Source organism: Schistocerca serialis, chromosome 4, assembly GCF_023864345.2.
Source record: "Schistocerca serialis cubense isolate TAMUIC-IGC-003099 chromosome 4, iqSchSeri2.2, whole genome shotgun sequence".
Lineage (NCBI taxonomy): Eukaryota > Metazoa > Arthropoda > Insecta > Orthoptera > Acrididae > Schistocerca > Schistocerca serialis.
Genome location: NC_064641.1, coordinates 345,507,197 through 345,534,523, shown reverse-complemented (window position 1 = coordinate 345,534,523; position 27,327 = coordinate 345,507,197). Strand labels below are relative to the sequence as shown.

At 36.9% G+C, this 27,327-nt stretch overlaps 1 protein-coding gene across 1 annotated transcript in view; it reads left to right on the top strand.

The window, feature by feature from the left end:
* The window catches only part of LOC126474447 (MAP kinase-activating death domain protein), a 596,268-nt gene that overhangs the window by 135,570 nt on the left and 433,371 nt on the right, over positions 1–27,327 (top strand). The window contains exons 10-12 of the mRNA XM_050101918.1: positions 6,569–6,695; positions 23,829–24,014; positions 24,057–24,224. Coding sequence (XP_049957875.1) covers positions 6,569–6,695; positions 23,829–24,014; positions 24,057–24,224 — 481 coding nt within the window. The remainder of the gene's footprint in view (positions 1–6,568; positions 6,696–23,828; positions 24,015–24,056; positions 24,225–27,327) is intronic.

Genomic DNA, 27,327 nt, shown 5'->3' with positions numbered 1-27,327 from the left:
TCCTGTAGATGATTTTGCATCATGAAGTTATTTCAAACAGCAGTCTTGCTTGAAACACATGTCCAAAATCAGAGATCATTACAGGTGGCTCTCCAAGCTTCAAAATGAACTTTAATACAAGACACCTGTTGATTTCCAGAGCTTTGGCTGTTGTTGCAATCTTGATGATGACAGAGTAAGGTACAGCATAATCCAATTATTCTTGTCAGTTGACTTAGGTAACCATCCCAAAAGGTCAGCTCCCACCCAGTGAGATAGAGCAGCTGCAAGAAATGTTACTACCAATTGTATTGTTGGTAACTAAGGCACACACTTAACATCATTAACATTCCATACAATGACTTACATAATGTCTGACAGATCAGTAGAGACCTGCCCAGTGAAACTAGCTTCTGGTTTCATCAGAAGCCATTGCAGATCTCAGATGAGCTGATGTTGGAGCTTTGCAAAAACACTTCAGTAAATCTAACTGTAAATGAACTGGGATGACAAGAAATCATTTCCATCCAACTGGGTTGTGATACCTTTTTACAATGTTCCAGCTTTTAATCTGAATTTGCCGTGGACAGATTCTTCCTCACCTGAGGCCTTTGTGGTCTTCTGTAATACTGGCTTTTCCTTTTGTTAAGCTGCAATTTTTGTTGATGTAGAGATTACTGGGATCTTGCCAGTGTTTGTGATTGTGTCCAGTTTTCTATATTACTGCAATATAATATTACTAAAGCTCTAAGGCAGTGTTCCATCATTGATATTCACACAACACAAGTTACTATTGGCTGGATGTATTGCAGCTTTCAGAACAGTGCTTTTAAATTTGTGAACATAATCCGTTTTAGTTGACAGTGATAACCAGTGAAAGTTATGGCCCAGAATTTGCTCGTGCCTTGACAGGTTGGTCTTTGATAATGCCGTCCATGTGTTTTCCCGACATTTCAGGAAATCTCAGCCGTGGAGGATTTTCATCTGTGATGACCTTACCTCCATAGATGGTCGTCTCATTTATTTTACTGATTTTGGCAGTTGTGTAAGCAGCTGAAACCTCTGTACTGTGACACTGAACAGCTGGAGAGCTACCTTGACGAGGGTATGGCAATGAGCTCCATCCAGCAGATCGGCTGTAGTCTTCTGCAATTACATGCTATACATAGAATTACCTTGTCTCTTTACAGTTGTATATAATGTACCCAGAGTGTATGCAGTGGAAAAATAATAGTGCATTTTCCACAATTCACCAAGTGTCCATTTCTCTGCATGGTGACTGAAGTGGTGTGGGTACCAGTTGCTTTTATGTTGTCGAGAACCTTGGATGTTGTATGACCACTGCAACATAAGTTACAGAGTTTCCAATTTCATTCCTCAGTGTTAGCATGTCTCGTAGATATTGATGCAGATGATCAACAAACCTCTTTTTGAATTAGTCCTGGATTATAATGGAGCTGTGCATGGGGCAACTGCCACACTTCTGCTTCATTCCCAGGTCCATTGGGGCCAGGAAACAGTGCGGCAGCAGGCAGGCAAACACACAAGCTTGCCAGTGTGCAGCCTTTCTCAAACTTTTAAAAGAAACTACTCAGTAAAAACAAGTTTATTCCCATGCATCTCATAGCTTTATTTTTCAGCTTCATGATGAACTGCTTATAGTTTCATTAATCAGCATAGTTATTGTGATATTTCAAAATTAAGCAAGCCACTTCAAAAAAATAAAATAGCTTGCAATGAAAAATAGAGATCACTATGAATTTTTGTTTGGTGCATGTTAGGTCATATGTTGCTGTGTACCAGGTGTAGTTATCATTGAACTATTCTTTAAACTTGGGATGGGGTCTTTAACTCATTCCATTCTGAAGAAAATGGATTGTATATAGTGCACTTCATTCCACTCATGTGTCCATATGATAAAGCAAGAATGAAATATTCATAACATCCTTGTATCTCATAAATGGTTTGAGATATAGAAACAATATTTTGGCAAATGATAGCATGCAAAGAGGAAGGTGGTTTGCATATGGTTACTGTGTGTAACTTCCTTACTAGTGCAATATAAGGTAACTACAGTACAGATTTTTTCAGTGTAATAATGTAATTTTTTAAGGGTCACCAACAGCTGATGAAATGAGAATTATTACAAGTTCATGGAAACCAGGAGAAGTTTACAAGACTTGGCTGTGACATTCACAGTAGGATTTATAACCATTCTAAGAATTGTGAAGTTGTGGAGCCAACTTCCAAAGTATTGGGATCGCCTCTGGCCACAATACATGAACACCTTCTGAAGATGATTTTGTAATTACAGTAAATGTTGTATATAACATACAGAATTTTCCAAATGCAGTTGGAGATGTTGACAGAAAACACATTTATCTAAAATGATCAGAAAATTCTGGTGAAATGTTTATGAAACATTTTTATTGTGTGATCCTACATCAGTTGCAGGTCCTCACAGGAAACTCATTATAATTAATGTTGGGTGATATGGGAAGGAAAACGAAAGTGGTAGATTTCATTCTTATAGTGTATTTCAAGGCATTTTATCAACTCTTATAGTCGATGGGTTTTAGATCCAAGGAAAGAATATTTTGACGAATTCTTTTCTAGATTATGATGATTAATGGAATGTGCTTTAGGAATGATGACCACTAACTGGAGCATATTTTGTAAGCCAAAACAAACTTCGCCAAAATTTGCAGACAATATTGTGAAATGTACATGTTCTTCACAACACTGTTATTGGCCTATAAGGATCCCTTAGCGTCAATAAGCAACATACAGTAGAATTTGAGTGTTTTATACAAGGCACTTAACGAACAATATGAGATTTCAACAGAGCTTCAAATGAAGCTGTCCACATAGGATAGTTTTGAAAACATTTTTCACACAATGAAACATGATTTTCAAGTATTTATCAGCTGTGCTACTTCAGTTTTATTATTGCCTATCATTTTAAGACAGTGAAAGAAATGAGAGAATAAGGAAATGCATTCTGTACTTGTAGATTGTAATACTGCTGTCACATGTAGATGTTTCTCTTGTTCCATAATAGACACTGAGTAGAAACAGCTGCTATTATGGCTGTTGCTTATACTACTTTCTTAAACAGTACAACAAAAGAAACACAAGCAGTAACAACACTAACAATAGTAGTGTCTGTGCTACCCACTGCAACAGTGAAATGCTGCTAGCATTGCCTGAATGCAGCCGGAGTCACTCAAACGCTCTGGTCATCACGCTCAGAAACAATTTTTTTGGTCCGCACATAGCCTCTATGTGCCACTCCTCCCTGCGCAGTAGTGCTTGCAGCACCACTATAACCACATCCACTGAGCAGCACTGGTTTCATTCACCAGTGCTGCTGTAGTCGCTGCACCACGCTGCTCTCATTGTGCCATGTGGCTCCACTATAACTGCAGCTTTAGTGATGCTACCGATCTGGCTGTGTTCAACAGTCAACACTGCTGCTTCTGGCAATGTAATTTTGGTCTTAGAAGATTTCATAAAATTTCATATCTCTTCTCTCACTATTTGCCATATTGACAGTGCAAGTTCCTAAGAGTCTTCTATGATTGCCACCAGTACGACGCTCAGAAAATTGTAGAATACCTCTTGGTCTACTCTTTTTTTCTGCTGCAGTCCCTCAACATACAGGTGCTTCTTGGTGAAGTCCTCTGCCATGCCCTTCATTAGGTGTGAAACTTTGACAGCTACCATCATACTCAGTTTCACTGTGTGACACAGATCTGGAAACTGTGTATGTGACTTCATCATTTCCCTCTGGCATTATGCTATGTTGTCCAGTTGTATTCATGCTATGCAGATACTGGTTGTTACCAAATGTTTCTTTTATTTCTAGCTTTGATCACCTCTTGAACTTACCCTTGTTCTCAAGCCGCTGCTGGACTATATCACCCAAGTGAAAGTAGACACTGGCAAAACACATCACGTTAGTAACATGTTCGAATTCCTATAGTCATTTTGTTGGATTCTGGTCACCATGTACAAAAAATACAACTGAATGCCTGATGGGCCTCTGACTCAATTGGGCCTCTGACTCAATGATAATTTTTTATCCATTGATACCTTGATGATTCAGACCATAGGACGAATTTACAGTTTTTTGCTTTATTTAATTTAATTCTCCCCTCCCTGGGTTACTGCCAATGAAGCTGACAACTTTCACATATTTTTATTGGAGCCATAGTAATGTTGATATCAGGGCTACCTGGTGTCTTCAGCAAACTGTCAGATAGAATCTGGAATTGTGTTCAGCTAACACTTCAAACTGAAAGCATATATTGCAAGCAAGCATGAAAGAACGGACAGCTGGAGTTAAGATTACTGACCTGGATTTTACCTTTGAAGTAGTGATGCTACACGTTAATTTCTTGCTTCTTGCTATAATTTTGTTTTAATGACCAGTTATTTAATGACAAACACAACACTATATCAGTTGTAATATTTTCACATTTATTAATATCAATAAAACATAATTAATCAGTTTGCAAGTAATGGTTTTAGTAGTTCATGTATCACAGGTCAGCACTTGTACTATGAAATTCTTTGACAGATTGGTGTAATTTTTACATTATACTTGACTGTCATAAATTTACCTGACTCACAGATTAATTGTACATTTCGACCGAGAGATGATATCAATTAGATTACTTAGTGCAGACTGCCATAGCATTTTTCCTGCCCATCAGCTTACAGGTGAACAAGATAATAAAATTAAAAATTGTTGTTAAACTGATAGACAGTAAAATCAGTGTACAAAAATTATAATGAGCAGAAGAACTATTTCCTTTAACTAAGAGTTGGTTAATAGAAAAATTAACAAAAGTTTAGGAACTGGGTTGTAAAAACAATTTCTACCTCTTTGGGAATTACTGTAGCCCTTCAAAACTTGTTTAAAAAAGAAATTATCAAAATCAAATAATTAACAGACTAACAAGTTCTTCTAGTGAAAGTGGACATTTTTAGAAGCAGAGATACAGGGCTAGAAAACTAAGGGACTGAATTTTGGGAACAATAACAAGTTAAGAATGAAACATTCTGGAACACAAAAACTTTAATTCTGAATAATTATTTAAATAGTAAGATGCTCATTGAGAAGAGGAAAATGAGGGATTTTCAATGAGCTGTATCAACTAACCTGAAAACATCTATTAAATCACCGCAGATTTCACCTGTATGTGTTCTTGACCAACTTTAAGTTATGACTGCTTCTATATGGCAGTTAAATCCAGAAAATTAACTTTATTTTTGTTGTTAATATTTAAGAAAATATGTCTTGAACAATTAATTATGTGAAATAAGACCTGAGTATATAATATTTTGATAATATTATGAGAAGGATAGTTGCTACTCATCATATAGTGGAGATGCTGAGTTGCGGGTAAACACAACAAAAAGATTGTCAAAAAGTAAACTTTTGGCCAAAAAGGCCTTCATTGGAATTAAACAACACACAGATATGCAAGTGCAACTCACCCACACATGACCACAGTCTCTGGCTGCCGAGGTTAGACTGCAAGGAGCAGTGAATGATGGAAGAAGAAGCAACTGGGTGATAGATGTAAGCAGGAGGCTGGGATGGGGAGGGGGATGTATAGCAGGGTGGGAGTGGGGGGCACTAGATTGGTGCTTGTGGGAACACACAAGGGACTGCTCCCAACCCCTTGCCACATGGGTCATATCCCTGTAATAGACCTAGATGCAAGACCTCTTACATACATCCTCCCACCCCCACCTATTCCAGTCTGGTCACAAGCATCACCTATCCCATCAAAGACAGGGAACCCTGTGAAACCAGTCATGTAATCTACAAGTTAAGTTTCAACCCATGTGCTGCATTTTATGCAGGCATGACAGCCAACAAGCTGTCTGCCTGCATGAATGGCCACCAACAAACTACAGCCGGGAAATAGCTGGGCCACCCAGTTGCTGAGCATGCTGCCCAACATAACGTTCTCCACTTCAGGTTTCACAGCCTATGTCATGTGGATCCTTCCCACCAACACCAGCTTTTCTGAATTGTGCAGGTGGGAACTCTCCCTGCAATATATCCTACGCTCCTGTAACCCTCCTGGCCTCATCCTTAATTAGTCATTGTTCTTTACCCACCTACCCCCTTCCCTGTTCCAATTCCAGCACTACACAGCTCCCTGTTCCACACCCACATTCTTTTTACTTCTCTCCTTTTCCGCTGCATTAACATCAAGATGGTTGAAAGAGCAAGGAAAAGGAAATAATACAATAAAAAACTGCCAATCAAATGGTGGGTCAATTAGTAGTTGCTTAAAATTATAAATCCAAATCTAGAAACAGGTTTTATAATTTGAATTTATTCTCAAATCAAATATTTGTTGCCACTCTTAACTTGGTTTGGTTAAACATTATGGAGAGTAATAGAATGACATGTTATGCACTTGGTTCTCATTATAAATTATTATTCCAATCTGAATATACTTTTAAATTGTTTATTGGTGCATGATCAATGATTGATTATAAAATAAAGTATTAATCATAAATGTCATAGCAGATTTAAAGACACATTTGACTTTATGAATTAAAGGCTTCCTGATGACATCTGGCTGGTCGACTTAGACTCAAATAAGATAACACCGCCATCTGGAGCAACAGATGAACTACCACCATTACCAGAACCTGAGGGGACGATTTTGAAAAACCATCTTAAACAGGTAAGAAACTGAGACAAATGTTAATGTTAACAGCTTTACACACACACAGCTTTGTACATATACTGACAAAAGAAAAGCTCATGAATTGTGTAAATAATTCATGAAAAGCACATTAACACAACCTTTTGCCATATCCCAATGTATTTGTGAACATTCAAGTATTGAAAAATAAATGAATAAAGGTAAAACTGTGCTCCAGAATAGCATGTACTGTTTTCAGGTTTTATTTGTACTTTATAATTGTGTTTTTCATGCATAGAAAACTGTAATTGGGCTAGTGCATAATTGTAAGTTATTATTGTTGGTATACCCATAAACTCAACAAAAGGCAGACCTTGCACAACAAGTTATGTTGAGTTAGTGTTTATAACTTGCTTGTACTCCTCGTGACAGAAGAACCCATTCAATTATTTCCTGCACCAAACTATTCTTAACACAAATAGTCTTAAAATTTAATCATTTTTGCTAACCAAAGGTATTATAATCAGTAGAATGGCAGCTGCATAAAGAAGTTGATGTTTTAATTTGAGCTCTCACGTATGAAGTATATCACTTCAGAATTTAAACTAGGTTAAAAAAAAAGAGTTTTGCAATATGACTTGAAGAAATGGCATTTAGAGGATGTAAGGGTAATCCAGCTGTGGAGAAATTACTCTCTGCTTTTGAGTAGCAAATACAGTAACATATATCAAAGAAAAAAGTACTAGGAAAGACATACATAATGGTACTTCTTTACACATTAAGTGTAACTGATTGTGATACATATTTGAATTGACAATGTCTGTTGTCTGGGCTCCAAGGTCATACTTAGAGTATTCCAATGGCTGGGAGAGAAGGTTGAGATCAGCCTTGCTCACAGAATGTAAATGAAGCTCACACTCTGGAGCACCATCCCTAGAACTGATATGGTTCCGAGCCAAACATTTAGTCCCCAAATGTTACTCCACATATTTTATAACCTTCTGAATACTAAAAGGCTGAGGTCTAGGTGTGTTACTGTTGAAAATGAAAAGGAAGTGAAGTGGGAAAAACTTACTGACATTTGACTCATGTTGATCCATAAATGCATGCACAATATCCGTGAATGTATTCAGCAGTGCATCATCATTAATGGCTACCAGTGGAGTGACGTTATTGTTTAAAATTGGCTGAAAAAATATTATTACCACCAAAAACAGAAAATAGTTCTGTTTCTGTTTTGTATCTCCAGTCATTCCAAAAATTTGTAAGTAATTTCCAAACAAAAGAATTCTTCTTACCCAGCCATATACCAGGATGTCCCAAATTTCTAGGACACAAGTTATACAAATGGTAGAAAATCCTACACAAGTATTTTGCAATGAGGAACTATTGATTAGAATTTAATGTTTAGTTTATTTTACGTTCATCAGCCACTTACATTTTATAGCAGCAACTTAAGCTCAAAGCAGTTTTTCTGACTGATGATTACCAGTCTCTGGTTGTATTAAAATGGCCCATATAATTTTGGTTTAAATGCTCACATATACCTGTTGTCTGCTGTACAATAAGACAAACCTCTGCTGGTTTTACTGGGTTTTCATGACATTCAACTTTTCATAACCAACAGGGGGAAAAAGCAACAGAAGTGAGGTACGACGATCATGTTGGCATCAGCCAAAAGCCACAGTATGGCTAATTGTTGTCAGATGCTCCCAAACATTAATAATAAAATGGCACAGTGTACTGCCATGTTGAAAACACTCTCTCTCATGGTCAAGAGATACAGTACTCAACAGTTAAGCCCACACATCTGAAAGGAACATGAAGAATAGGTTGCACAAGATACGGTGGCCGAGATGCAGTGACCAGTTTTTGTCCAAGGCTCTGGGTGAGTTCATTCGTTTGTTCAGAAGGGGAGGTCGACTAGTGTTTGCCATCACTTGGCCTGTCGGCAATGGCAGAAACGACATACAAGCCCAACAGTCATACGATTTTACAGAAACTATTCGGTAAAAAATTTAAGTTTTGCTTTACTTGTAGCTTTATATGTCAGGTTTATTATGATGTGCCCATCATTTCATTGAATTTTTCATTAGATTTGGGTGGAGGTCTCTGTCACCAGTCCTGAGAAAATTGATCTGATGTAGCGCACTCATTAGCAAATGCACCACTCCAGCATAAAGCCAGAGTAAAATATCCCCAACATCCCTCATATTTCATACACAGTTTGAGGTATTGAAATGAGATTTTGGCAAATGATGGTACACAAAGGGACAGTATTTTGCAAAACTTCATTATCTACCTGTTATTCCCCAAACTACAGACTTTTCTGAGGAAAGAATGTGGTTTTTTAGGGGCCATCAATACCTGGTGAAATGAGAAATGCTATGGGTTTTTGAACAACATACATGAAGTCATTACACATTTGTTTTGTACCAAGGATGTGCTTTTTCATAAAATGCTGACCTTACTTTTCCTCAGTTCCTCACTTAATAAAGTTAATAAACCACTATTTCAGAATTCTCATGTAATTACATCTGCACAAAAAAAAGAGGTGACAGATATTTTTGAATGGTCACCATGCAAGTGTGGATACAAAGGGTCCCCATGTAAGATTTACAAAAAATGTGAATGTAAGCTTCAGTTTTACAATGGCACTTCCCCTCCTGGGCTCGGCATTTCCCCTATAGCATCTGCCCGCAGCCCCCACCACTACCACTCTCCCCAAGCGTGCCCTGCAATGTGTGCATCTGCCGGCCACAGTATTCTGCATGCGCTATAACATGCATAATTCAAACAGTGTGGCAGCAAATACAGTCATTTAAGTTCACAATGTACAATTACAGCCCACAGCTTGATGGAAAATCACTGCTGGTGAACTGAGATCTTTGTGGCATATGGATTTTCCTCACTCCAGATGTGACTATTGTATCAGTTAAAAAACTTGCTTCTGATTGAAAGAGGCCTCATCCCTGAGCTGCGTAAAATGTTTGAAGTTTGTTACTGTAGTACTGTGCTGGATAATCGATTATTGTAATGGATCTGTGGGTTCAGAAATATTTGGCCCATCATTGCCTGTATATGTTAAATATGATATTCATGTAATTATTGCTCCATTAGTACTCTCAACACCATTTTCTTTTTTAATTGTGCATTTAATGGACAAGTTGATGAGTATTTATTGATGAATCTTCTCCCACATAGTGCAGCACCATATCTTCAAATTCTATTTTATTAACTATTCTTTGGTGAGGACTTTGGCCCTGTGTCTGTGGCTCATATTTCTATACATTGCAATTTTGTCTAAGTGTTGCAAAAGTTTTCTCTGTGCATTTGTTGTCTTGCTGTGTATGGCATCTTGTTGCCTTATACATTAAAATGGATGTCTATAAGCTCCTGTGATGAGTAATGCTCCCATCTTTTGTAAACAGTGATGACTGTGAGCAGTGGTAAAATCTACTGCGGATATGTTACAGACAATCTGTATTGCTTTTGATGGTAACATTACCAACAATGATGAAATAGGATAGTGCTTGTTGTGAAACATAAGCATTTTACTCTGAAGCACCAAAGAAACTGGTATACGCATGCATATTCCAATACAGAGATATGGAAACAAGCAGAATAGGCACTGCAGACAGCAATGCCTGTATAAGACAACAAGTGTCTGGCACAGTTGTTAGATCAGTTACTGCTGATACAAGAGCAGGTTATCAAGATTTAAGTTAGTTTTAACATTGTGTTGTAGTAGGTACCTGAGCGATGGGACAGAGCATCTCTGAGGTAGCAATGAAGTGAGGATTTTCCTGCATGACCGTTTCATGAGTGTACCATGAATATCAGGAATCTGATAAAACATCATGTCTCCTACATCGCTTCGGCCGGAAAAAGATCTTGCAAGCATAGGACCAACAACAACTGAAGTCTGAACATAGACAAGTGAAATGTATTGCAAATACATAGAAAGGAGGATCCTTTATTGTATGATTATATGATAGTGGAACAAACACTGGTAGCAGTTACTTCTGTAAAATATCTGGGAGTATGTGTACGGAATGATTTGAAGTGGAATGATCATATAAAATTAATTGTTGGTAAGGCGGGTGCCAGGTTGAGATTCATTGGGAGAGTCCTTAGAAAATTTAGACCATCAACAAAGGAGGTGGCTTACAAAACACTCGTTCGACCTATACTTGAGTATTGCTCATCAATGTGGGATCCATACCAGGTCGGGTTGACAGAGGAGATAGAGAAGATCCAAAGAAGAGTGGCGCGTTTTTTCACAGGGTTATTTGGTAAGTGTGATAGCATTATGGAGATGTTTAGCAAACTCAAGTGGCAGACTCTGCAAGAGAGGTGCTCTGCATCGTGGTGTAGCTTGCTGTCCAGGTTTCGAGAGGGTGCATTTCTGGATGAGGTATCGAATATATTGCTTCCCCCTACTTATACCTCCCGAGGAGATCATGATTGTAAAATTAGAGAGATTCGAGCGCGCATGGAGGCTTTCCGCCGGCAGTCGTTCTTCCCGCGAACCATACATGACTGTAATAGGAAAGGGAGGTAATGACAGTGACACATAAAGTGCCCTCTGCCACACACCATTGGGTGGCTTGTGGAGTATAAATGTAGATGTAGAAGAGAATCATTCAACATGACAAAAGTGTGACCCTTCCGCAAATTGGTGCAGATTTCAGTGTTGGGCCTCGACAAGTGTCAGCGTGTGAGCCATTCAATGAAACATCATTGATATGGGCTTTCAGAGCCGAAGGCCCACTTTTGTACCCTTGATGATAGCACAACAGAAAGCTTTACACCTTGCCTGGGCCCATCAACACCAACATTGGACTGATGAGGACTGGAAGCAAGTTGCCCGGTCAAACAAGTCTCTTTTCAAATTGTATCGAGCAGATGGATGTGTAAGGGTATGGAGAAAACCTCATGAATCCATGGACCCTGCATGTCAGCAGAGGACTGTTCAAGTTGGAGCGACTCTGTAATGGTGTGGGGTATGTGGAGTCGGAATGATATGGGACTCCTGATATACCTAGATATTACTCTGAGAAGTGACACTTATGTACGCATCCTGTCTGATCACCTGCATCAATTCATCTTCATTGTGCTTTCTGACAGACTTGGGCAATTTCAGCAGGGCAGTGCAACACCCCACACATCCAGAACTGCTACAGAGTGGTCCTAGGAACACCTTTCTGAGTTTAAACACTTCCACTGGCCACAAAACTCCCCAGACATTAATATTGTTGAGCATATCTGGGATGCCTTGCAATGTGCTGTTCAGAAGAGATCTCCAGCCCCTCGCACTCTTACGGATTTATGGACAGCCCTGCAGAATTCATGGTGTCAGTTTCCTCCAGCACTACTTCAGACATTAGTCAAGTCCGTGCTGTGTTGTGTTGCGGCACTTCTGCGAGCTTGTGGGGGCCCTACACGATATTAGGCATGTATACCAGTTTCTTTGACTCTTCAGTGTACAAATATGTTCCTCATTTGTATAGCACTGCCTGAAATTACATTTCAAACCATCAGTTCCTTATTTAAAAATAGTCAGTTTAGGATCCACAAATGTCTTGATAATTTTTACACTAAAAATATAAACCAAAGGGGTCTATTGGTAACCAGCCATGCATTGTGCACAAAGAGGTAACAGAATTCTAAGAACAAAAAGAAAGACAACATGTATTAGAGGAAATAATATCATTCTTGAGTGGAGATAGTATAAAGTTACAAACATTTGAGATTACTGCGATGTACAGGAAAACTGGACAGGCAAAGTATGGGGCTGCAAGCCAATGTTTTATTTGAAAGATTATAGTGGAGAAGTATAGGGGAGACTGAAGAGAACAAGATGACAGGAATTGCTTTAAAAACTATGAATATCGTTTAAGAATATATGTATGATGAACAAGAGTCATCTAAAGAGAGACTTGATATGCGTAGTGCCACTGCTTTGTTGCTGTGCATTGTGTAGCAGAATTATACCTTTTAGCTAAACAGGATTGAACTAGAATTTCATAAGTTTGCAGAGCTATTGGACAAATGTGCTGTTTGCCTTGCGTTCATCTCAGACTTCTGTATTATTGTTACAAGCAGTCAGCTGTGTGGTCTTGTTCGCTTCCTGTGTCTTCTGGTCAGTTTCTTCTTCCTCATATGAGTATTATGTTCTTTTTATCATTTATGTTTTTTTTCATATAGCTCTTGCTACTGAGTGCAAGAAAAACTTTATCATGGCTCAAATTAACAGATATCATACCATATGTAGAATCGCTTGATCAGAATACTTCTGCTTTATATCGGAGCACAGGTTTTTTTGAAGCAGAACAGTGAACCTCATATGAATGTTTCCCCACCACTTCATTTCTGGGAATACATTGCACAAATCAAATCTGCAGAAAAATAAATTAATTCCATCTTCTGATGGAAAATTCATGATAACAATGAGTAAAATAAAAAATAAAATAATTTTTTTTAGTAGGTATACCCAAACGAAATGGCATAATTTCATTGTGGATAAAAATTATTTAACTATGATGAATTAAAATAATACATTAACATCTCATATAAAATTCTTGTGAACTATTGGAAAAAGATAGCTTCATAGATTTTTATTTATGTTGTAAGTAACTTAGGAGTAAATGTAACAGCTCACCGAGTAATAGAGGCACTGAGTTGTCAACAGGTACACAGAGAAGACTGAAAACTACACTACCTTTCAGACAAATCCACACCCACACACAAACACACACACACACACACACACACACACACACACACACACACACACACACACACGACATATCTGTGTATCTACATTGTGGTACAACTACGTTGTGCTACTGAATACACAATATTCATTGTTGATGTACAGGTGTTTGTGTTTGTGTGTGTGTGTGTGTGTGTGTGTGTGTGTGTGTGTGTGTGTGTGTGTGTGTGTGTGTGTATTTTCTAGCTCAAAAGGAATTTGTCTGAAAGCTAGGGAATTTCACTCTTTTTTTTTTTTGTGTGCCTTCTGACGACTCAACACCTACAATACTTATGGAGTTGCTACCTTTACTCCTAAATTATTTATGTAGTGCCAGAACTTTCAATTCCACCATATCATTTAAGTTATTTACTCACAATCAACAATTATTAATGTTCATAATAGAAAAATAATTTATCACATACATATGAACATTTGCTGATAAGTGAGTACTTGTTTGTTAAAATTTGACAGGTTCTTTCATGAAAAGAGAGTGAGACCTTGCTATAACTCTGTTACTTTCAACTGCAAATTTGTGAGGCATTGTCAAGAAATGTATGAAGTGGCTCTAAGGGCAGATGAGGAACAATAGCTGAATTATTGTTTAACCAGAATCTCACTACCTACCCGGATAGTTCTGGTGTTCAACTGCCAGCATCCGGCACATGGGGAGGTGCGTCCATCCTGGATCGAATCCACTTTGCAGGTTAACAATTTGGGCCAGTTTTCTGACCAACCTGGATATGGTTTTTAGGCAGTTTTTCACATCAACCTATGTAAATATTGAGATGGTACCCAAATCTCACTTCAGATACTCAATGAGTAAACACTTCAAAAATGATGCACATTTGACAGTGCAATTGCACTAGATGCAGATACTTGTATACAGTTATGATCATTTCTCCATGAAACTGGAGAAGTTCCATACCAGTCCAGTCCCAGTATTGGCAGAATACAGGTCACTGGAAAGGAAGGAAGTAATATCTCAGTAGAAATCACTGGCCACTGTAGCCACACTGAATCATTTTAAAGTGATAACTGTTATAAAAATTCCAATAAAATGTTAAGATACAGAAAAGGTAAAAAAGGAAGAAAATAGTAGAATTGATCATTTACCCTGTTTTAAGGAACAAGAAGTGGACATCTAAAGAAGCTCATGCAGTAGACTGTATTAAAGATAAATAGCATTGACAGAGGGACCAAACCAAAACAACATGAAATTTTAGAGATTTTGAAATCAAATGAGCTTCCTTCAGAGGCTAAGAAAAAACAGGGTGATTTATATTAGATTAGATGTACTTTTCATTCCTATAGATCCATTGTGAAGAGATCCTCCAGGATGCAGAATATGCCAGAAAAACAGTAATACACAATAAATAATTACAAAGAAAAACAAATGTGCTAATGTGCCTTCTAGAGATCCCAAGTGAAATGGTCCAAATAGTGAAAAAAAGCTTAATTTTTTTAAAAAAATCATCAGTCTTCTGATGTTGGATGTATCCCAGTCTCTTGTCTTCATCTACAATTTTTACTACTTACTGCTCCCTCCAGTACCACACAGGTTATTTCCTGATGTCTTGATATGTGTCTGTCATCTCATCCCTTCTTCTTGTCATTGTTTTCCATGTGTTCCTTTCTTCCCCAGTTCTGCAGAGAACCTCCTCATTCCTCATTTTATAATTTCACCTATTTTTCAACATTCCTCCACAGCACCACATCTCTGACACTTCTGTTCCAATTTTCCACTGTCCTTGATCTGTTACCATTTAGTACTGTGCTCCAAACATACACTCTCAGTAATTTATTCCTCAAAATAAGGCCTATGCTTGATACCAGTAAACTTCTCTTGGTCAAGAGTGCCCTCTTTGCCTGACTTTCTATGTTACCTTCGATTCACCCATCATGGGTTATTTTGCTTCCAAGGTAGAAAATTTTCTGAACTTTGTTTGATTCTTGACCATTAATTTTAATGTAAAGTTTCTTGCTATTCTTATTTCTGCTGCTTCTAGTTATCTTTGCTTTTTCTGGTTTATTTTCAATCCACATTCTGTACTCACTCTTTGCTCTATTCAACAGGTCCTGTAACTCTTGTTCATTATCACTGAGGTTAGTAGTATCATAAGTGAATCATCATTGATAGCCTTTCACTCTGAATTTTAATTCCACTCTTGAACCTTTTTTTGTTTCCATCATTGCTTCTTTAGTGTATGGATTGAATAGGAGAGGAGAAAGACTGTGTACCTGTCTTACACCCTTCTTAATTCAACCACTTGATTCTTTGTCTTGTAATGTTATTTTTACCTCTTAGTTCTTGTACATATTGTATATTATTTCGAAAATCTTGCATTGTTTTACATTGTTGAACCCTTTTTCTAGGTTGGCAAATCCTATGAGTCTCTCTTGATTTTTCTTCAGTCTTGATTCCATTATCAAGTGCAACATCAGAACTGCCTCTCTGTTGCCTTTATGTTTCTTAAAGCCAAACTGATTATCATCAAACAAATCTAAATCTTCTTTTCCATTCTTCTGTATATTATTCTTGTCAGCAGTTTGGATGCATTATCTGCCCTTGCTACATTAAGAAGGATGTAGATGATACTTTTCTGTACGCCTGATAATACATCGTGAGTCTCATAGATTCTACATACCAACTTAAATAGTTTTGGTTGCCGCCGCCCCCCCCCCCCCCCCCCCCCCCCGCCCCATGATTTTATTTGATTGCATTTCTTCCAGAGCTGTTTTAAATTCTGACTCTAATACTGGATTCCGTATGTCTTCCATATCTTCTTCTACATGTCATCTCCCCCTCATAGGAGCCTTCAACATATTCTTTCCAACTCCCCATTCTCTCTCCTCTGCATTTAATAGTGGAATTCCCTGAGCACTCTTAATGTTACCATCCTTGCTTTTACCTTCAAAAAATGTTGTTTTGACTGTTCTATATGTTGAGACCTCCTAATGATCATTTCTTTTTCAATTTCCTCACATATTTCCTACAACTGTTTCACCTTAGCAGGCATGAATTTCCTATTTATATATTTCCTAATGGACTTATATTACTGTATCCCTGTCTTTCCCTGAACATTTTTCTGCCTCATCCCTTTATTGATCAGTTTTGTTTAAAAGGTAATAAATAACTCGAGACAAGACATGTAAATGTTTAGTACACTGAGGTGCATATTATAATTCTTTGGCTATTGTATCCATGCATCGTTAACTAATCCAGCAAAATTTTTGTCAAGAAATAAAGTAGGGAACAATACAAAACCAGATCCATAATTTTATTATTTCATTACTAACAAATTAAGTCATTGATTAATCATCCTTAAATGTTGGGAAGAAAAAGAAATTGTGAAGGAACATGAGTCAGTGGTAAAATATTGAACTTTTCTTTGGGATTAACTACCTAACTGCTGTGGTTTAGATTTGCTTTGAGACTTGAGACAATGACTTATTGCTGCCTTGGTTAGGCTAATACTGTTTCCTTCTTCAGTACCTGTGAAAGTTAAGCTAATGCTTTTAATAAAATGATTTTTTTGTTAGTAGTTGATCAGACAGTAGCCACAGGCTATCAGGAGAGAGGAAAAGACTGTGACTAAACAACTGGAATTCTGGAACACTGCAGGGACAAAGTTAGCAGATTTTTGTTGGTTAGCAACATCATCATTCAATTAACAGATGTCTAATGAGTACATGTGTCGGTAGACATTTAACATAATAAGGGAAGGTGATTATAGCACTGGAACTACAAAAAGTGATTGGTGCAATATAGGATGGCACCCAAAGAAAGGAGATACAATAGTTGGCCTTTCTTTATAATGTCAAAAGAAAGACTGTCCTCTAAAAGTGTAATACAAAGTAATAACTACATAGAAAATTACATATTGCCTATCATATACTGTTGTTTGTTGTTTGTTCTACTGGAGGTGTGTGTCTGATGTGTTTGAGGTAAGATTTAGTGTCGGAAATGAATTTACTCTGTCTTAAAATTCAGATTTAATTTACTCTATCTTAAAATTCAGATTTCTAAGTTGTAGCCATCAATTTTAATGAGTTCATATCATTATTATTTGCATTTGGTTGCATTTATTGTACTTAAGTTTATTCTTACTGTTAATGTACCTGTTTATCTACTGTGTGTTTATTCGATAGAAAATACTTTGATATTGATAACTGTTTATCATCTGGTGATTAAAGAATGGAAATAATATGAAATTAATCACTTATTGTTTTATTCTTTGAGATATAGAGATGTTTCAAACAATACAAAGATTAGTATTTTCTTTTTGAATTAATGCAAAATGAAAAATTTTATCACTGAACTCCACCTGTCTTACCCTTGGCACAGTTTCTCTTTATCTCTTTCTTCTTTAATCTTAAAGGCTATGCAACTGATGGATCAAGTTGGCGCAGGCGTAAATATTCTGCTTATTTCATCTCTTGTTGCTTTTAAATTTCATTCATAATCACAATTTTTATAACTAAAGATGTAGTGAAGTGTCACTGTTTTACAACTTTACGAGTAGCAAAATTCCACTATTTTAAAATTTTAGGGCCACTGATAGTTTGAGATAGACAGAGTATTTTTTCTTATATGCTTGTAGACTTTGAATGAGTTACGTATATACTTATTTACATTTGGCTCTTTTTTATCATTAAAATTATTTTCCATATGGCATTTTGTATTACAGAAATTTGTTTCAACTATTTTTGCAATCCAGTGGTGGCTTAAACATGCATGCTGCTGCTTGTCTCTAGAAAGAAATTGCCGTAGTGGATTCATAGGCATTTAATTAATGTCTTTCTCATAACAGTGTAGAATCTTATTTGAATTGTTTGTAAAACCTCATTTAGTTCCACATGGTTTTGCAAAGGGAATAATTTGTAGTTAATTTAGTGGTGACTAACTCAGAAATATTCTGTTTTTCCTATTATATAAATGTAACCAGCATGTTTTTGTTTTCTCATTAGAACTGTCATGACTGAGTTCTTTTATCCATGTCATTTGTTCTCCATATTCATGAAATAAAAAAAAAAAACTTGTGTGGTTACCATACAAATCATGTCATCCATAATATTTCATTTGCTAAGATACAATGAAAGGCCAGTTAAAATATTGTCACCTCATTATTTTTATATACAGTTTTTTACCTTCATCATTCTGATGTTCACACAATAGTACTGAATTCTCATTCCAATTTTAAGTTTTACTATTCTTTCTGCAACTGGAAACATTGTTCATAATTCTGTGGTATTACTGAATTAATGTTTCACTTCACTTTATTTGAAACAGAGAAAGTCAAATGCCATAAGCCCTTACTGAAACTGTAACATTTGTCATAAGGAATTGTGCTATCGGAAGGAGGCGCAATGTTCATTTAAGTCTGTTTGATAACATTAAATAGATATGGATTGGAGAACATATGCTAAGACATACAAGACTGGATTATTTGTCAAAGGAAGAAGCAATGAAAGTACACATTACAGAAGATGACAAAGACTAAAGTATGTTAATAGATGTTCAGCTATAGCAGATCAGCACAAATAATGTGACAGGTTCAGGATGTAAAAATGTATAATTCCATAAAATATTTACAGCACAGTTAAACTTACAATGCTATCATGAAATCTGGGATAATTTATGAGTAACAGGATATATTTGATGAATCATACGTTTCACTGAGTTGCAGCCAGAAGGGGTGCTTATTTGAAAATGATTAATGTGACTTATATATTTTTAGTTGTGTTGTGTATTTAAAATGATATGACTACACTGTGGCTCTTACAATTATCACTGCTTTGCATACCTACTACTGCCTTTCCTGCAACTCTTTCTCACACATTATAAAAAAAAAAACTGTGTATGGGAGGTGCCTTTGAAATTCATGCAACTCCATCAAATCACGCAAAATTTCAGAAATGTGATTCACACATTGTCCTCTGGTTCATCAGCCATAAAAATAAAATCTAGATTACCCAGCAAAAATGTAAGAGTAGTATATGCATAATTTTAACCAAATTTTAGCAAAAATGTATCAGTTTGTTCTTTGACATGTAAAATTTGTGGTAATCCCAAAAGTAACACATAAAAATAAGAAGGTAGAGTTTCTTCCTTTTGGAACTTGTATATTCCTTATATTTCTTCCTCAGAAAGGAAGTGGAGATGTGTTTAGGGTGGTTGAAATGAGGGGCTGATCACTCAGGCCGTAGGTGAGAGGAACACACCTTTTGTGAGAATGTCTTACAGTTAACACTCCTCTTTTTGCATGATATTTTATTCCTTTTACCTGAATTTTTTGTTTGCTCCATTTACTTCAGCTCCACAAATTTTTTGTCCTATGTATTATTGTTTCAAGTAGCTGAAACTATAGCAAATGTACATTATTATACTTCAGATTTAACAAATTGTGCTTAAAGCAATTGTTAGGTTCACTTATTTGCAGTGGATATGATTACAATGTTTGACATAACTTGCAGGAGCTATAGACTGTCCAATTTCAATTCATCATGGGTATCATTTCATAGAGGTTAATTGTGAAAGTATATTTCATGCACAAAAAAACTAATCTGTTGTGATAATCAGAGACTCAGTCACGATGTAAACAAAATTTTTTCACATTCCTGATTTTTCAGGTTGTGCAAGGAATTTGATTTGTACATTTGAAATTGTTGACACTTAATCCCACTCCCTGTCAGTATTTCATGATAACACCACCATCATCCGAACAGGCCTTAAAGGCTCAGTGGTACCGTCCAGATACCATGTTGTCCTAGGTCCATAGGTGTCACCGGATGTGGATACTGAGGGGTATGTGGTCAGCACACCACTCTCCCAGCCTTTGTCTATTTTTGTGACGGGTGTCGCTACTTCTCAGTCAGGTAGTTCCTCAACTAGCCTCACAATTGCTGAGTGCACCCCGCTTGCCAACAGCACTTGGCAGACCTGGACGGTGACCCAACAAGTGCTAGCCAAGCCTGGCAGTGCTTAACTTCGGCTATGTGAAGGGAAACATTGTTACCACTGTGGTAAGGCCATAGGTGGTATTTCATGATACAGGAAATTAAATCTACCTGAGATAACAGATATTTTACTCAAACTTCTCTCAATAAAAGGGGAATAAGCAGAATTTGCTTTTATCAGACTGGATCTGCTGGTATATGTTTCTCGCAGTCTACTGGGTTTTCAGGTTCTTTGCCTTTACGCTGCATTTATAATGTGAGTAGTCCCTGCCTGTAAAGATAGGACTGTATTTGGAGTTTCTGAAACACATGACATACTTGACAAATAATATTCAGAAAACCACAATTTGCTTGTAAATAGATCAAGCCATGCGTTCATTCAAATGAATACGCAGAACACCAACAGCACTTACATCACTTAATATATTATACTGAGGTGACAAAAGTAATGGGATAGTGATACGAACATATCCAGATGCCAGTAGTATGGTGCATACAAAGTATAAAAGAGCAGAGCATTGACAGAGATGTCATTTGTACTGAGGTGATTCATGTGAAAAGGTTTCCTATGTGATTATGGCTGCATGATAGAAATTAACAGACTTTGAACATGGAATGGTAGTTGGAGCTATACACATAGGACATTCCATTTTGGAAATTGTTAGGGAAGATCCACAGTGTCAGGAGTGTGCTGAGAATACCAAATTTCAGGCATCACTTCTTACCACTTTCAATCTAGTGGCTGACAGCCTTCAGTTAATGACTGAGAGCAGTGATGTTTATGTAGAGTTGTCAATGCTAACAGACGAACAGCACTGCATGAAATAACCACAGAAATGAATGTGGGACATACAACAAATGTATCCATTAGGGCAGTGTGGCGAAATTTGTGTTAATGGGCCTTGGCAGCAGATGAATGATGCAAGTGCCTTTACTGACAGCATGACAACACCTGCAGCACCTCTACTGGGCTCGTGATCATATTGGTGAGACCCTAGATGGCTGGAAAACTATGGCCTGGACACATGAGTGCTGATTTCAGTTGCTAAGAGCTGATGGTAGGATGTGAGTTAGCACAGACCCCATGAAGCCATGGACCCAAGCTGTCAACAAGGCACTGTGCAAGCTTGTGGTGGCTCCATAATGGTGCAGACTGTGTTTACATGGTATGGACTAGGTCCTCTGCTTCAGCTGAACCAGTTGTTGACTGGAAGTGGTTATGTTCGGCTACTTGGAAACACCATTTGCAGCCATTCATGGACTTCTTGTTGCGAAACAATGGTGGAATTTGTATGGATGACAATGTGCCATGTCACCAGGCCACAATTGTTCGCAATTCACATTCTCAACAGGCTGAGCAAATGATTTGGTCACCCAGATCGCCCAGCACTAATCCCATTGAACATTTATGGGGCATAATCAAGAGGTTATTTCATGCACAAAATCCTGCACCTGCAACATTTCCACAGTTACGGATGGCTGTAGAGACAGCACAGCTGAATATTTATCCAGCGACTTGTTGAGTCCATGTTACATCAAGATGATGCTATACGTCAGGCAAATGGAAGTCTGACCCAATTTTAGGAGGTATCCCATTACTTCTGTCACCCCAATGTATGTTAATGGTAACAGTGGATACATTAATGGAAATATCTTCATATAGAAACCTTTATACAGCACTGAAATGCTAAATTTAAGTATCCCTTTGTCAAACATTTTATCTATTTTCTTCTCTTTTTTTCTTATCATGTTAAAGAAGAATTGTGGAATCTATGCAAAACATTTATGCAGTGCTGAAATTTTCTGAGTCATGAGAGACAACATATAGCTGTTGAAGAATTGCAGTGCAGCTTTCTTTTGGTCCTTGTTGACAAATTACCATGAGTGTGATGAAATATTATTATTGTAAATGCAAATGTGAATACATGTTGGTATAATGTAACCTGAAACTTGAAGTAACTGCAGGACGTTGTCATATAGGCTACTGTGGTTTTAATGAGTATGTTATGTGCAGGAATGCACGTTAGTTTAGAATTTCTCATATAGAGTCTTACTTTCCAGTTACTGTGATAATATGAAAATCTTTGAAAACTCAATATTTGAATTCAGCAGTATTTAAGCTTCTGTGAGAGCATAAGTAGTTATTGGGATATAGAAGTAGTAATATATTTTTTACATTTAGTTTATTAGTTAGATTTGTAAGAAAATACATACAATACATATTCAAGAATTTATAACTTTTTAATTACGGTATGTATAAAGTAACTTACATGAACATATACAGATGAGTGATCATATCCACTTATAGTGGCATTTTAATGTAGAGAAACAATAGTCATCTTCCAGACCCATACATCTCATTTGTGCACTAATGAAAGAAGGACAGGTAGATATTTGTAGAAATTATTGAATAAGGCACAAAGATCTCAGGGAACAATTAAGATGAATGTAGTACAGCTTACAAACTAATTACTGAAATGCTGCCATGACAAAGATGTAGTCTGAAAATTATTGTGTTCAAATAGCAGAAGGGGTAAAAATAACTCTCCCTTCCTCCTTGTCTCTCTCTCTCTCTCTCTCTCTCTCTCTCTCTCTCTCTCTCTCTCTCTCTCTCTAACACACACACACATTCTTCATTGTGCAGAGAACTCTAATGATGTGCAATTAGTTTCTAGTTTCTCTTATTTGGAGATAAAAAAAACTACTGCAATTCTGTCCCTGTGTTTGTGTTGTTGCAAAAAGAAGGATACAAAGTAACAGTAGAAGAATAAATTACTCAGAGTATGGAAAAACCGAACATAAATGAAAGACCCAAATACAGTGACCTGAAAACAAAGCAGTAATCAGAACTGAATCTCACATTAGTAGTGCATCAAGATGACACTGTTACTTGGCTAAGACTTCATTAAACTTGAATCTGTGATGTGTGATAGCTTTAGTATGCAATACCAATAATGAGTCTCACTCCTCATGAGTCAATATCTGCTGTCTCATTCATGGAATCAATGTCTTACTGTGTCTTTCGATGTGTTGTTGTTGTGCATCATAGTGCACCATAGCATTAAAAATATTTTTACATTTCTAGAGTGGGTCAAATTTTTTGTGTTAGGACTAATAAATCCCAGGAAATCACTTAGAAAAACAATGCTAGTTGGTAGGATGTTTATTTGTTGTAAATGTTCTTCTCTCTCTCTCTCTCTCTCTCTCTCTCTCTCTCTCTATCCTTTGATGATTTACTCTTCAGTTAAAAATTTAGGCTATGAACTCTCCATCAAGCTAAACATAATTAAATGTGAATATTTCTCAGCTGTATTTTGGTTATTTTTAGGCAAGATATTTGCATGATCCTTTTATATTTTAATCTCAGGTCCTTAATTTTTTTCCATCATTCATTTCATATTGTATATTAACTTTTTGCATAGATTCATCAACAGTTGATATATTTCTTTTGACAGGCACTGTCAAGTATGTCACTGGCAGCACCAACAGTAGTGGTTCCAAGAGAAGAATCCGTAACCACAGAAGCACATCAGCAACATCCCTCTCAGGGCCAGTGGCAGGGTAGCTCTGCTGCACCACCCCAGCAGTATTATCAGCCTCACCAAGTTCAACAACATCATCAACAACTGCAGCAGCAACGGCAACAGCAGCAGCAACAGCAGCAGCAGCAGCAGCAGCAGCAGCAACAACAACAACAACAAATGAGCTCCATCCCTAGGCCAGGAATGGGAGCTCCTAGTGGCAGAAGAGAATCACATGTTCCAGAACCTTTACATGCTACAACAGGATTCAACCCATTCATATATGGAAATGATGTTGACTCTGTTGATGTTGCGACAAGAGTAGCAATGGTAAAGTAACAGTTACAATTCACTTCATATTAAAACAATTTAATACAGTTTTCAAAAGTATGCCCAACCATTTAGGCACTCCTCTTTTGACACACAATATTTCAGTGTGTGAGATAGCCTTCTTCATCAAGTGCTAATTGATGCTCCTAGATGTGATCACTGTCTAGACTACAGTCAGACTGCTTGATGTCCAGGCAACACATCTAAGACCTTAACTCTCAATACCACATGAAGGTCTCTCAGTCAGTTGTCAAAATATTGGACATAAAAATTAAATTGAGGCAGTAAGCACATATGAAGGGGTTTATGGCATAATGGTGGAAGTCCATTTTGCTCATTTTGAAAATTGAACATTTTGTAAAACATCGTACAGAAAAGTCAGAAAAACCTAAAATAAGTACATATTTTGTCATATAAGGGATAGTACTAATACTGTAGTGTAAATTATGTGTAGCTGTATTAATATTGTTACCATAATTATTATATTTCCATGAATTTCACTTTGAATTAACAATACTTGAGCACAATTTAGTGTAGTAATATTAATATTATCATCATAATTGTGTATAAATTGCATGACTTTCAGTTTGAATTAACACAAAAATACAGCTCAGTCATCTTTGTCCTCAAAAGTTTCTATCAGAAAATGAGTTTAACATCTCCTTTTCCTTCAAATTACTGACTAGTTGTTTTTTACTGTATAGTGCATCCTGTTTTATAGTGTTGTCCTGGACTGGATGTCTCTTCTTTCCTCTTTGTATGACCAAGGTGAAAAACTCACATCAGCATTCATAGTTGTCTTGTAATGTATCTTCGTAGGTTCAGCTCTTTTGTACTGCAACCACTGAATCTGTAGCCAAGATACTGGACACTTTAATTCATTAGTTTTGCAGTAACTGTAGCCTTCTCCAAAGTTATTGTTGGTACAAATTATTCTTGCTTCACCTGTACTACTTTGTACTGTACTGTACTGTACTGTACTGTACTGTAAATGGCTACTTTCTTTGTGACTGAGCAATTATTTTTTAACAGTCTGATGGTGTGTAGATAGGTTTTCCTTTTACCTGAAGGTCCATAGAGTCAAAATCAGCATCATCTGGCAGAAAAACATGGTCAATAACATTGAAGTAGAGGACCTGTCATAAGTTTCAGACAGAAAAGTGCCATTTTAAAATTTATATTTTGCCCAGGTATCACAGTAAGTTACTATGTGTTTTCTTGTCCTAGCCACTTCTGTTAAGTTTTTCACTGTGATGATGAAATTTCCTGTGATCCTCTCAAAGCTATAGTTTTTCATCCCATATATACATGAAAGCAGAGTCAGTTCTGAAGTAATGTCAGCCAAGATTATATCAATATACTGTAAGACCACAATAATCTGGCATTTGATAATCCAGCATAACCAATAGTTTGGCACAGAAATTTTCTCATATTTTTAGCTTGGTGTGGCAGTATAATTGGACACCTTTGAGGAACTTCAGAACTGGTTGGGGTGGTGCCTCGTCAGTAACAATTGTGTGCTTCACTGGTTGAAGAAGTTGAGATGGAAAATGACACAAATGATGATCACTCATCAACTGATTGCTGTAAAACTGTACCAGTGATAATTTTTGCAACCAATAATGAACTGAGCATTATTTTCAGCTGAAGAAGTTGACGAATGGATTGATATTGACAGAAATTCAGCTATCAAAAATAGCTGACTGGTGATGTGATGTTACAAAGTGTTTTCAACACACAGGAGTCACCAGAAGCTGAGAGTGAGGGAGAAGAAATTCATGCAACTCTCATCTCTTGGGTGGAGGATTCAGATGTGCTGAACACTTTTATGAAATTTGCTGAGATAGCCAACAATACAACACTTCTGAAGTTATTGATCTGCACATCATACAAAACAATTTTTGTCAAAAAAGTTTTCTATTCAGGATGCAAGTTAGCATTTCTGCAATGTTTCAGACAGCTCATAATAAAACTTTGGCTTAACCATCAGTGGTAGACACCAGCCCACATATTCCACACCATGAACAATGTCAGATATCTGTACTATTCCTGAAGACAGTGATTCCATTTAAACTGCACAAAATTCTTGGTAGCAATTTTTATTCATTACCTTGTTCTTGGATCTTTTCAAGTCAGCTTGGTGCTTGTTTTATTTTGTAACAGGCCTATATAAAATTATTTGTGGGTACTGAACTTTATTGTGATCTCTCCTGTCAGCTACCTGATTTTGCACATTAAAACTACAGGTCTAACTTACAGCCCTGTTTTTAAACCAGGTTTTTAAAATGAAATTGATAATCTGGCATATTTGACAATATGGCATTGTCAGATCCCTGAGCATGCTGGATTATCAAGGTCCTACTGTAATTCTGTTTATAATATGCTACTGAATATGTGAACTTTGGAAATGCCACAGCTTTTTCCAAATCAAATACAAAAGCATGAACGTCTTTAGATTTAGATTTTGGTACTTCCTTATGCACTTTTATCAAATTTCATGCAGATTCAGTTCTCCTTAAATGTAAGTCATGTTACACTTCTAATTGTTTTTTTTTCACCTGCAGCAACTGATAACAGTATCTGGTACTAACCACATATTGTACACGTTTCTCTTCTTAGCAGATGGAAACTTAGATTGAAATTGCGATGGAAAATTGTCCTACACAAAGCTTCAGACACTGGTTTAGTATTATCTTCAACAACTTTTTCTTTATATAAATTGTACATAACCCTGATGTTAAAGTCAGGACTCACGTAATGTCTCTTAGGGTTTCCTGATCAAGATAATGTGACTGATGACATGGAAAACTTTTAATCCGGGAATGGATGTGACTAGCTGTACCTTCTCGAGCTTTATTGCTGACCTCGTAAATTGCGGTCAGGCATCTCTCCTTTCTTGAGTGACCCTGCCATCAGAAGTTTGAGAAGTTAAGCAAAAATACTTTTTTCAGATTTTAACTGAACAGTTCTGAACATTAAATTGTATTTATTAATACAAGCCTTTGGAGGGTGAGGTTCTGTTCATGGTCTTCTTGCTCCAGAGGATTCTGATTTGATTAGTCCATATAGGTAGCCATTTTGAGAATTAAAAGGTTCCATTTGC